This window comes from Calidris pugnax, unplaced genomic scaffold (genome assembly GCF_001431845.1).
Source record: "Calidris pugnax isolate Ruff unplaced genomic scaffold, ASM143184v1 scaffold70, whole genome shotgun sequence".
NCBI classification, from domain to species: domain Eukaryota; kingdom Metazoa; phylum Chordata; class Aves; order Charadriiformes; family Scolopacidae; genus Calidris; species Calidris pugnax.
In genome coordinates this window covers 9,337,150-9,350,428 of record NW_015090862.1, presented here as the reverse complement: position 1 = coordinate 9,350,428, position 13,279 = coordinate 9,337,150, and the positions used below count along the sequence as shown (strand labels likewise).

General features: G+C 40.5%; 1 protein-coding gene across 2 annotated transcripts in view; it reads right to left on the bottom strand.

The window, feature by feature from the left end:
* The window catches only part of GALK2 (galactokinase 2), a 51,217-nt gene extending 37,986 nt beyond the window's left edge, over positions 1–13,231 (bottom strand). Inside the window, exons 1-4 of one of the 2 annotated variants that reach the window (XM_014944518.1) lie at positions 12,947–13,231; positions 9,122–9,210; positions 7,689–7,812; positions 2,825–2,915 (exon numbers count right to left, since the gene is read on the bottom strand). In XM_014944518.1, the coding sequence (XP_014800004.1) occupies positions 2,825–2,915; positions 7,689–7,812; positions 9,122–9,191 (285 nt within the window). In that variant the 5' untranslated portion in view covers positions 9,192–9,210; positions 12,947–13,231. Of the gene's footprint in view, positions 1–2,824; positions 2,916–7,688; positions 7,813–9,121; positions 9,211–11,812; positions 11,985–12,946 lie in introns of those variants that run through there. The other variant, XM_014944519.1, reaches the window with a different exon arrangement.
* Between the last annotated feature and the right edge of the window lie 48 nt (positions 13,232–13,279).

The following is a 13,279-nucleotide window of genomic DNA, read 5'->3' as shown; positions in this document are numbered from 1 at the left end:
TTAGAAAGAGAATCTTTCTGCTGAGTTGCTGGAACCAAGGACCTGCTTCTGGTATCTCCGAAATTAAGCAAAAATTTCATTCTATTCCTTAAGAACAAAGCCAATGGTAGGGCTTCAGCCAAAGGTATGTCGGCAATTCCTGTACACAAACATATATGAGCTGACAGAACTGTACCCCAAGCAGAATTTAGTATGGGCTAAACGCCCAAGAATTTACCAAGCTTCGTGGGTGGGTTTTGCAGCAACTGGCTCTGCTCTGAGCTGCTGTGGTGACAGTACCAGAGGTTACCAATAATTTTGTACCCTACTTTTCCCCTTTTCTTCACAGCTTCTCACTTATGGCATCCTGAAGAGCTTAAGGTCCACGTTATGCTTTTACTTCTAATGCTGGCACGTGGTATTAGGGAGCCACATCACGCTGATGGAGAACTGGTAGCCATGCAGCTGTATTCAAAGCCAGATACTCCTACCTCCTGGAGCACTCGCAGGACTCACACTGAGAAAACCACAATGGTACTTGAAAGACGCTATGCTTCAGGAGGCACAAAGACAGACCTACCAGCAGTGATGTTCTCTGTCATGCTATTTTTAGAATAAGGTTTAAAATATTTCTATATACATGACAGATATCACAGATACTACATTTAATCCAGAAGTCATAAATCTCATGTACATGATCTTTTAATTATACTCTTCAGTTGCTTTGTCTTTTTTATTCATAATCACTTTAATGTAAATTTCTCTGTGTTGTTAGTTTGAAATAAACATGCAGTACTTATTAAAAAATCACTGAACGTATATGAATAGCTACATTCTGATACAGGTTTATAAGTCAGTAAACTATGTTACAATGTCAATCATCAGAAAAAAAGGCAGCATTTCCATAAAGGAATGCCCACCTTCAAAAGATTTCTACTACTTTTCCTGACACAACTTCAACCATAAATACCAACGGTAGAGATCAGCAAACTCAAAGAGCCTCCGTTAGTGATTCTACCATCACTTCAAATTATTTTAAGTTTCCCTTTCTAGAAATATAAGGCAATTCATACCTGAAGTACTATTGCTGCCCATGCCCCTTCATGAAGAACACTAGACAGGCTTGTCCAAAAACAGAAAATGCTTGAGTAACCAGAAACTGATCCACAGTTTCTGGATTGTCTTGAATGTGAATCAGACTTGCAAACTTATCACGCGATGTTTAAATAGAAAACGTACTTCAGTTTCAAAAATGAAAATGGACTTTGCCAAGTTCTGCAATAGTTCTGTCCCAAAAGGATAGCATGTTCAACTTAATATAAACAGATTATCCCGCTGGACCCTCTGAGTATTTGTATTTCAGCCTTTCTTAAGTCTGTAACATTTATGCTTATTTTCTGCCAGGGCTAGAGTCTGCAAACCTGCTTTGCAAATTAACCTTCAAGTATAAAAGCTTGTCCTTAGAAAACAAATCTCAGTAGCAGACTGCAAAATAAATAAAGTCAATTGGTCATGCTAACCTTAATATAAGAAAGGATATATTGTAAAGAAACCTAATCTATATCTCTACAGTCAATGCAATTTAAATGCCTGTGTTACTGAGCAATACAAAATTGAAAATACTCACGTTACTGCAAACATAAGTAATTTATTGAGGTCTAAACATAGAGGCAGGGGTCTTTTTAGGAACTGCGGATTGTAATAAAGTTATCTGGGACACTGATTGTTCCAAATACTGCATTTTGAAGACTCAGGTGGCAGGTTTGAGGCAGGCTTTGTTGGCTGTCTGCGGTCCTTATCTATTGGATCACCCTCTGGGGTAATCTAGATGGCTATCCTGAGGCTAACTTCAAAAAGTACTTTACCCATAATTTGGGCTGGCTGTGATGACCTGTTTCTGACCTAGCTATCACTGTTTATCCCATCTGCCCTTCCAGAAACATCACTGGGTTGACATCAGCTGAGAAGTCACCACGTCTTTTCCTCAGAAGGCCATGAATCACCTGCAAACAGCAGGTGAGATTTATAGGAAGCCTCAATTGTGAGCTCGGGCTGCCTCCCAGCACAATGCTGACGATCAGCAGCACTTGGTTTCACAAGCAGTTCGGTCTTCAATTCCGTCTGGAGACAGGCTCGCTCACAAAGGAGAAGATAAAGCTCAGATGAGCAGACATGAAAATGTCTGTCTGTTCAGTGTTCCTGCCTTTACTGTAAGTGAGCCGTTTCCTGCATAGCTGCATTCTTAACTCGGGAAATTTTGAAAATCCCATTCAAATTCCACACGCTGAAAATCTGGATAAGTAATGGTTCTTACTGGAATATTTCTTCTGTACGCTGATCGCTTACTTTTTATGTTTTGTTTTGCCTACTGCGTAAGTCAGCTTCACTTAGTTCTTGTGCACAAGTTGTAGGTTTCCTACATTAATGGAAATTAATGTTTTTTAAATGTTTCCATAGGAAGAAAAGGATTAAAATATGACCTTAGTGTTCTGGCAGACAAGCCTCCAAACCTTTCTAAAAGCAAATTTTCATTAGATTATTCCATTGGAAAGCATTCTTTTTAACTTCAAAATACAGAAATGTCATCTTGATAATAAGTTTGATCATGACTTTACTAAATAAGTAATTATTTGCTATTGCAACTTATGGAAGAAAAATGAAAACAGTGCTCTGCAAACATTTGAAAACAAACCCACTCATATCTCCTCTTGAAATTTTAACACCAAAATACTTAACTGTATGTCAAGAAAAGCTATAGAATGCAGGGAAGTATTTTGAGGGTGAGGAGATACTTGTCGTATTTTACCTCTACGTTAATTCCATAAGTAAAATGGATTTGGCTTACCTGAATACCCTTCAGTCCACACAGGAAGTAGTTATGCCACTGAGGTTTGGTTTTGTTAATCTGAATGTTATTAACACTAGTACTGAAATCCCTGCAAAAACAGAAAAACCTTGAGGCTGTAACTTGTCAGTAAATTTAGTCTGAAAAACCATGGCTTATTAGTGCCACCTGCTGATGAACAAAAACATTTCAATGTTAATTTTTTTCAGTGCAATGTTTTTTGGGGCTTTTTGTACAGATCTTTTTTATTAATCAATTCTGTACGGATATTTTAGCTAGAAGCATAAGAATTTTTGCAGTTATAGAATTCATTAAATAAATTTGGAAATTAAACTGCCTTTGGCATCCTTAATTAAGACAGTATGCCTTCTATCATGTATATATGTTCTCTTGGTTACAGAGAAGTGAAAATCTAAATAATCATATCTGTCAAACCTAGAATAGAGACAAATACACTTCAGGCTTGCTGGTAATCCCTGCTGAGGAATTAGTCTTCATTACCTTTGCTCTGAATGGCACTTCACTAAAACAGGCCTAATGCTGCAAAATTATATTATGTCTTTTAAAAGATATTATTAAAATAAGTTAGTTTAAAATAATTTATCTGTTTCCTCCAGGATAATTCAGATAATTGTTTTCCTAATCCATGTTCATTTCAAAATAATAATAATGGTAAGCCTGACCGTTCCTAAAAAAACCAATGCTACAGATAAGATGTTGTCAAAATGGCCCTGGAGTGCTGTGCAGGGGCCTGAGAAGAGCATGCATTGTTGTTTAGAAGTCTGTACTGTTGAATGCCCAATAACCACCATCTACCTGATGTCATTACAGCAGATGCCCAACACAGAAAGAGGAAAGGTACTGAGATTATCAAGAAAAGCTAAAAAAAATTATTCAAAAGTTGCAGGCTAAGCTGTGTTTTGTAAGGCAAGGTCTGCCAAATGATATGAACGGAGGCAGCTGAACTCCCTGGAAATACTTAGGTTTAATGGGAATAAAAAAACCTTTCAAGAAGCTATACAGCAGCAGACAGTCTGCAACTTCTAAGAGGACTGAATTTTCCATTCTTAACGCTAGTCCCAGTCTGTATCTGTAAACTATGTAGGTTAGCAATGTGCTGGTTTTATTTTTATCCAAAATAATATCGCTAGTTAATACCTGAAATGAATACCAGTGTGAAGGTGTTTTTGTTGGCAGATCATTCTGTTACCTATGGAGAAACGGTTATACTAATATAAAGCATCTTTACAGTAATATAGTTGTCTTCAAATGAAGGCTGAAAAGTTCACTTTATTCTGGTGCAATTAAAGGCTGCAATTTTTGTGTTACACAGCCCCGAACCCAACAACCAATGTAAAAATGGACCCACAATCCTGCCTCCTCTTCAGAAAGTCTAACGCTAGCTACGCTGTAGTGAGCTACGCCACTTGTATTGCCAGTCTACAGCCGATACAGCCGATTCCTACCTCAATGTTACGTGACTAAGTATGAACTTAAAATTACCATTTTGTCAGCTGTACATTCAATTTCAACATTCAATACAGTGCAGAAATGTCAATGGGTAGTTTAATGTGTAAGTTGCTGTCTTTCAATCTGAACTGATCAAAATAGTGCCACTTACAGGACTTTATCAGCGCTGCAGCATCAAGGAATCAAAAAAAGTTAGTGTCAGAAATCACTGGGGTTTGTAGAGTAACACAAAAGAACTGAGAGTATTGTGATTATAATACAAGCAAAGTTTGAGAATAGCTGTAAATTCTTCCAATTTGAGATTCATGTGTACTTAGAACAATCTCCCATCATCTTGCTTATGGCTTTTGAATTCAATTAAAAAAACCAAACAGAAGTACTTGTAAAGTAGAAAATACTTGTCAAAAGTAATGAAGATTTTAAAAAATCCTGTGTTTGCTTATGCTTGTTTTCTACAATAATCCTAAATTATTATTACAAAAAGGCAAGGTTGATGGAAATCAATGCATAAAATTGATTACTAAAAAGCAGATTTGAAGACCTCTTTCCCTCAAAAAAAGCATTTTAAAATATTTAAACTTTATAATTCTTCTTATACAATCAGACAAAGTAAAACTTCAATGACCAAGAAGAAATATACTATGATTATATTTGCTGGTTCTCAAGATAAACTAAAATAATGACTTCTTAAAATGCATTTTGTTCATTTCTGCAATCTTTTTGTACAGAAAATGAAAGAAAAATTTGGCAGGTTTCATGTGAACATAATTCACACAAACACAGAACATGGGACTGTTGAGGTCCCCAGAATCCTTAAGTCTATTTTTTTTTTTTTGTTGACACATTCAATTTGTTATAAAAAACAATTCCTAAATGCCCAAGCTTTATCTTAAATCAGTAAATCTTCAGTCTTGCCTTTGATCCTCCTACTGGAAGGTAAGCAGTTTAAGATAAGAACTTTATAATAAAATAAAATAAAAAACAGGGAAAAACAGTCATAAAGTAAAAATACTCTGATATTGTCTGTTCCAGCCTGTGTTAAAGGATTCTTGGGAAAGCTTGCTGCTCTTCCAAGGCTACATATAAGCATTCAAAGTCTTTTGTATAATTAGAAAAGGTGAATTTTTTGAGTAGTGTAAAAAAAGCCATGAGGCTGAGGTGGTTTTACTGCTTGAATAGTAATTAATCCTTATTTTTGGGAGAAAAATTTGGCTCTTTCTCACTGAATTTCATAGTCTTGTCAATCTGTTAGTTTATCTGTTTGAACCCTCTGTAAAAAAAAAAAAAAGTAAAATTACCATCCCCTGGTATTTCTGAAGGCATTTTGAGAAGTATCATGTCAGATATTCCCTGTACACGTATTTCTCAATTACAAAGATGTTATGTAAAGAGGAGGTATCGGGAACTTCAAAAGACTGTAACTTTTGAATACTGTTTTAGCCCAAATAACACAAAAAGCATCTAATCAGTCAGGATGATTTATGATGAAAAACACGTAGGTGTTTTTTCTTGCAACCTGTTTTCTGTCCTATTTTTCTTAAAGAGTTAACATGAACTATCAAGGTGGAAAATGGCTACAGAACTGTTACACATTTTACCAGTTCACAAAACAAGAATGAAATAGGAAATACTGGTTCTACAGAGGCTTATGGTTAGTCCTTGGTCGCCAAAGGCCTATATGTATGCATTTACCACGGGCATAAATCTACCAGTGTAACAGGCTGGGAAAAAAAGATATACTGTCAACAGTTTTGTTATGTGGTGCAACATTCAAAGTGTTGAAAAGTATTTCTTTGTTATGAAATTATGGGCATGTTTTAGCTTTGTTTTTAAGCAACAGTGTCTCAACAAAACAGAGATCCTTAATGCTGTATTCTGAGACCTCTTCTCGGTTTATGGCTTAAAACATATGATTTCAAACTGAAACCAGGGCAGAGATAAAAATGTAGTGACCGTTTATGCTATTTGAATTCAAAGGCTGTAATTCTAGCCTTGGTAGGAACTGTATGTACCTTAGGAGAAGACCATTTCAATTGCAATGTAATGTGCCGAAGCTTAAAGACCAAGTAAAAATGTTTACCTTTTGGTTACTGCTTTATTTAGTATCCATTATAACACCTTCTCCTAATCAAAGCTAATATAATTCTGAAACTATTGCCTCTTGCAGAATGGTTTTGCAATACAGCTTAAGCCCTGTCAGAGGCTGCTATTAAAGAAAGGGAAAGGTCCCACTCCTGTCTTCCATTTTCTTTCCCTGTGTTCTCCACTGCATGTCCCCACGTTAGATTTAGTGCTGACTGCGTGGCAATTCAATTCACTAAAATGACTGAAAATTAACCAGGCAAAAAATGGGTGAATATTGAATTTTACCTTAAGATCAGAAAAATACTACACCTGGTAAAAGGCAGAGGGTGGATCAATGTTAGAAGCAGGGACCGGGAGACAGGGGTAAAAGAAGCAAGCCATTGCCTTTTGATATTGGCCAACTCTTAATTCAGGCCAGCTACCATGTGAAAACACACTCCACGAAGTGAGTAAAAAATATTTGAGTATTTATACTTACCATGGAACTAAAAATTCCTTTTAGCTGCCTTAATTGCAGGCAGCAGCTCAGAACCTGTTTTTGTAACAAACTTAGCTTTAAGCAGGAATATGTGCTTAAATACTCCCTGCTTTTGACAATATGTTCCTGTCCCTGTCCTGCCATACACTTTGCTTAAAGGATTCTTTCCCTGCACTTGTGAGACCATACTGTGTCCAGTTTTGGGGCTTCCCAATACAAGGCAGACATTGGTAAACTGCAGGGAGTCCAGCACAAGGCCATCAAGATGGTTACAAGGGATCTCCAAAGGTCCCTTCTAACTGAAATTAGTCTATGATTCTGTGAACAAGCAGCTGTGGAGGAAGTGGGAGAGAGGGAATACACATTCTTTGAGCCACAATTGTTGCTAAAGCCGTTGTGTTGTGAAAATACAGCCCCAGGTTCTCCAGAGCAGGGGAGTGTTAGCTTACATATGCAGTAATTGATTACAAAGCATTTTACTCCCTTCTCCAGGAGAAACTGAACTGCTGCCAATTGTGGGGATTACACCAAGAAAGAAGAGCTAAAAGAAAGGAAAATGGGATTGCACTTTGAGAAAGATCGAAAAATCAGAGGCCTCACAAGAAAAATTTGAACAAACAGGTGGGAGACAGAAGCAGCAAACCTATTGCTCTAAACTAATATGCACAGCACAGGGTCAATGAGATTCCATCTGCTTCATTCCATCATTCATTTTAGACAATAGAATTCTATATTGCAATAGAAGTTTGTCAGATCTCTGAAAAATTAACCTGTACTGCAGTTGCATAATGAGGTTTATAAAAACAGTGAATAAACAAAGTAATTACTTACAAGTACAAAGAATTGGTATTTGCCAGTTGCACCACTTGAGTTTTTACAGGTTCTACTGCAATCAGTATATCTTGTTCTATAGCCATAGGGAGCACTGCATAACCACAGTAGTCTATATGTTCTCCTACCAAATAAACAGACAATTAAAACGTTTTGAAATAACTCTTTCTAAAATAGCAGTAATGGGGCTTCTAGAGGGGTTTGTGACTATAGTCTCAACTCTCATTTGGGGTGCATTTCCTCCATTTCTTATTACTGCACAAAATGTTGTTCTTTCTTTAGTGATTTTATCTCTTGCATCTGTTTATAAATCTTCATGTTTTAACATTGGTTTATAAAAATTTTAAAAAACACTACATAAATTATTGTCCAGCAATGAGAATGACCACATTATTTGTACCCTGTTGTGACAGTAAAAAAAATAAGTTAAATTAATCACATTTAACTGATGACTGGAAGAGATAAAGGCAGCACATGACTTCTCTTTATGTGATTTCCTTTGCTCATGTGGGTGATTCATTAGCCACTAGATAATGCTTGTGGTGGAAATTTTATTCTTTTTCTTCCTAAAATTTTCAGACCTTTCCCCAAGAAGATAATAATGATATTCAAATAATCATTAATACAGTTCTATACAACACAACTTTCAAATAGAAAATGTAAATAATAAACATCCTCTCTCGGGAATAATTCCCAGTTAGCATATGCTGTCTATTTAATCTATATGATATGTTCACACAAGACCAACATCAAAATTATCATTAATTGCACAATGGACTAATTAATTTTTAAAGTTCTATTTTGCAGGATCCTTTTGCTCAAATGTGTAAGGCTATTCCACAAAAAATTGAGCTCTAGGGAGAGCACAATCCTAACATGAACAAAGAAATCTAACCTAAATACAAAGTAATTGTGTCTCTCCAGTCTGCCAGTGAATCACAACTGACTGTTCTAAGTTCTGTGGACACATCTCTATGGAAGAGTAAAGAAGAGGAGATGATGGTAGAAACATTTCATGCTTTATCATATGTGTTGCTGTGTGGCTGGTTATATTTGGTAACTCAAATTATAATGGAAGAGTAAAAAATACAGTAATTTAATTTGTGGATGCACTGTTCATCAACTGCTTTGGATTAGATTTCCAAAGCCTTTCAAAGAATGGTATCCAACCATAAACTGGCAAGTTACTCCAATTTTCAAAACCATCACTACTGTCTAGAAATGTTTTTTTCCAAAACTGATATTTGAGTGTGCAGTTGTTTATGAGGTGAGGTAAAACCTGGTAAAGTATTATATTCTCTCTTTTCCATTTATCACAAGCAACTTCTCTGAAAAAAGAATAAAATTAAGACCAACATCCTTTCATTCTATGTTTTAAACTACTATTCCTCCATGATGGCAGATAAAACAACAGATCAGTTTTTCTCCTTTACCTATTAAGTTGACTCGCCCTGGTGCACGAACATAAAACTTGGGAGCCGATCCAAATTTTGACATAAACATCTCCTTCAGCTTCTGCAATCTGAAAGGCAGGTTAGAAACATTTAGAAAGCCCATATTTGCATAAAAGGGAGGAAGTCCATGGTCTGAAATATTTATTGAAATAAATTTGACTGAACTTTTTGAAGTATGTGCAGCATTCTCTGTTACATCAGGAGTGACATTAAGCTGCTTATTTTTGCTCTTCACATAACATTGATTGTGAGAGAAAACACTCCATTTAGAATATTCTAATTAATAAGAAATGCATATGTTCATTTGAAAGGACAGAAAGGGCCTTATTTTATTTCAGTCCTCTGTCTAGGTTGGGTTCTAGACAGAAGCAGGAAAGGCAGTTGCCTGGGGTAACCAAATACCACGGCCTCCACCCACCTCTCCTACACCACAGCTCTGTAAAACTGTTTGCCATTGAGGAAGAATCCGGCAGTGTGGACCAATAGCTCATTTGTGGCACCAGGATTTCACACACACACACACAAAGGCACACCCTTCGGAGTCAGATCTGACCGCACCAGGCCTGAGCAAATGCATTTTCTTTTAAGTTTTGACTTTTTCAAATTCCACACTACCCCATTTCTGTACAAATGCGTATACAGATAACTATTCAGGTTATCTCTGCGACTTTCTTAGACAGTATTTACTCTACAGGTATACAGCAACAGTTCCCAGAAAGTTCCTCAGGTGTTACATTTGGAGGTATTAGAATTAGATGTGCCACTGAAAGTCTCAACACAAAGAAAAATTTGGCATATTACATGATTTTCTAGAACTGTAAAAGTATCTATCTAGCTTCTGCCCTGTGTTTGCAAAGTTGGGATATTTTAGTGTGTTATACGGGAACAGTGGGCAAACAAAGACTGAGAAGAGGTTAAGACATTATCATAGTGAGGCACAATAAATTTGATAGTGATTCACTTCAAAACTATCTTAAAGCAATTCAGCTTGCACACTATCCCATTAACTTTCATTAATTTAAGCAACTGAGTAAAATGATGAAAAAGCAGTAAGAATACAAGAAAAATAAGCTTTAAAATAGGACTTACAATATTTCACCAGCATACCCTGCTTCTTTAAAGCATGTAGACAATTAAATTTATTTTTTTGGTTTTCAGTCCACTAACAAGAATCCAGTAACAAGAACCCTGTGTGGTTCTACATTTAGTCTAAAACTAGAACTGGAAGCCTCGTTAACGCAAAGCGTAAGTAAGAAGATAGCAATGAGAAACAGATGGTACAAAATTTCACAGTCAATTATTTAGTTTGTACTTCTTTGTAAAAGCTGTGTTACTGTCCAACTACATATATTCAAATGTTTTGTAAAATTTCTTTAGATGGAAAGCCATAAAATATTATTTGTCCTGATTTTTTTTTTAACAGATCTTTCAGTACTTTTCCATCTTGGTGCCCAGTAACAAAGCTGTATTAGGTCCCGGCATAAATTCCCCTTCTTACAATCTTCCCTAGTATTGACTAGTTTATCACTCTTCCAATTACCAGAAGCAACTTCTGCCATTTCATTGTACAATCCCTTTTCTAGATCACATTAATGATATTATAGTCCATGGGGGAATCTGTTGGCAGAATTCTAGGTGTTAACTTTATTCCTCTTTGTGCCTGTACTTAGAATGCTGCTTTGTTTCACAGATATTTTTATAGTGGCGTTGGTACCAAGAGACTAAGAACAAACAGAGCAGTCATGGGGGCATGTTTATCTGAGTGCTGATTGATCTCTTTTTTTAATGTGGGTTTTACAAGCAGGCCTGATGAAAGGCTATTTACAGGCTTTGGCCTCAATGTTGCAACACGCATGCTGCATTTTAAGCACCTACATCAAAGATGACTGTCAGAAGGGTTCAGCAAAGGCATCCCTCACAACTTCACACATCCCAGTCTGGAAATGCTGGGGGCTCGTCCCTTCCACATGACTTACACCGAAACGCCGTGCCATCACACACAAGTAAGAAAAGTTTAGAAAAATGACACTTCTCCAGTGCTAACACGGGTTCGTTTGAACTGTGTATTCCACTTTCCACACACCGAGCGTGACCCTGGGGGGGGGAAAAGCCCGCGTTGGCACAGGCCGCAGCCGAACCACCGCAGAGCCGGGCCCGCGGTGCTGCGGGGCACGGGGGGAGCATTTCTCTCACAGCCAGCAGGACGCCAGGATTAGCAGGATCCCCCCAATTCTGGGAAGAGCACCCACGTTAGGAGGAGAGATGAATGGGTTGTTCCCCCTCCGGCCACGGGGGCGCTGTGGGAGCGGCAGCGGGGAGGCCGGGGCTGCCCGGAGCTGGGTTTGGCGGGTCGGGGCGCTCTGCCAGCCCGGGCCCGCCTGCCGGCCGGGAACGGAAATACGCCCAGGCCGATGTGGCCGCGGCCAGGGTGCTCCTGGGGCCATGCAGCATCCCAGTGTCGCGCCATTTGTGTTGAGACGAATCAAAACTATCCCAAGTCAAAACCCTCTCGCCCCCTCCGATGAGGCGCACTGGGGACAGACCGTCCCGCCTGTCCGCCCGCCTCCCCGGTCCGCCTGCAGACCGCCCGCCCGCCCCTGCATGGACGAACGGCGGCGGGCTCCCGCCTCCCGGCTGCGGGGCCGGGGCCGAGGGGAGCGACCCACCCACCTGGGCTGCTCCACCAGCTGAACCGGCAGGGTGCCGGGGGCGTCGGCCGCCATGGCAGCTCCCCCCGCCGGCCCCTTGTTGAGGCGGGCAACGGCGCGGTGCGGCGGCTCCGGCTGGACCGCGATCACGGGACAGACAGACACCGTCCGTCCTTCCGGGCGGCGGGGCTGGCAGCCCGGCCTCCTCCCCGCCCCGGGCCCGGCCCCGCCGCAGGGCACCGCTGAGGCAGCAGCGCGCAGACCCCGGGCCCGTCTGGCGGCCGCCCCGCAGCCTGGCGGGCCCTGCTGCCCTCAGCCCCTCGCCCAGCGCACTCCAGACGTGACAGGAAAGCCGCTGCGACGTGTGAGGGGAATGTTAGGGGGTGTTTTTTTTTCCTTCGTTCCTGTCAGAATTGAGCTGCCAACAGAGAAACTTCCAAAAACTGCCCCCGGCCCTGTGGGGTTGGAGTCACCCCCAGTGCCGTGTTGGGCCAGTGCCGGTTCTCCGGCAAAATGCACAATAAATTGGCAGTGCGATCCCCTACAGCGTTATTTTTTTCCCTTGTTGTTTTTTTTTTTTTTTCCTGGTGTGTGGTTCTGCCAGCTCCCCTCATACGCCGTCTCACAGCCCCTGTTTCCCCCCCCCCCCCCAAGATTAATGGCTGCCATTACTTTGAGGAACTGAGCTTTTAAAATGCGTTAACAAGCTCCCTCACTCATTGTTGTTGTCTATTTTGGTGTATATCTTAAAACCCCTAATATTCAATTCATAGAGCTTTTAAGTGCTTGGACCGAGAAAAGCACAGTTAACATGGAGAGCTCAGTGTGGATTATCACATCTTTCTGAGGTAAAACTTTTCTCCTGGTTAGTAGGCTGGCAGAATAGAAATGTTATTTTTTTTTAAAGACTTAGAAGTAGCCATAGAAAAAAATAAAAAGACTATCAGAAACTGTAAGGACGTAGACCAACAACAGGAAAATCTGGGGTCCAAATAAATACTGTCAATTGTAGGAGCCTGTGAGAAGCACGGGCCTTGTGGAGGCTGAGGGGAGGCAAAGATCGTCTGTCCGGGGGTTCTGCCTCAGCGAGTTGAAGGCAAAAATTAGCGTGTAAAAATATCTAGAAAGCAAATGCTTTTAGGCCCGTGTTTCTTACCGCTTAGGCCTTTTGAAACTGCTGCTAGAGTAGCTGATGGTGTTTGCTGACGGCTGAGGCAGCGCACACCCCTCGGCAGCACGGCGCGAGGCAGCCGAAGGGCGGGCAGGACGGAGAGCGCCGCCGCCATAACCCAGCGAGCGGCCGGGCTTTTTGAATGTCCCATCCCGGCACGCACAGCCACAACACTTACAGCCCGGGGGCGGCAGCAGCTCATGCCCGGATACGCGGCCACCGGCCACGGCGCCGCCATGGCGGGCTCCGGGCTCCGTCCCGGGCGGGCAGCAGAGCCCTGGCCCGGCGCCTATCCGGAGAGGCCCCTCTGGCGTGAGG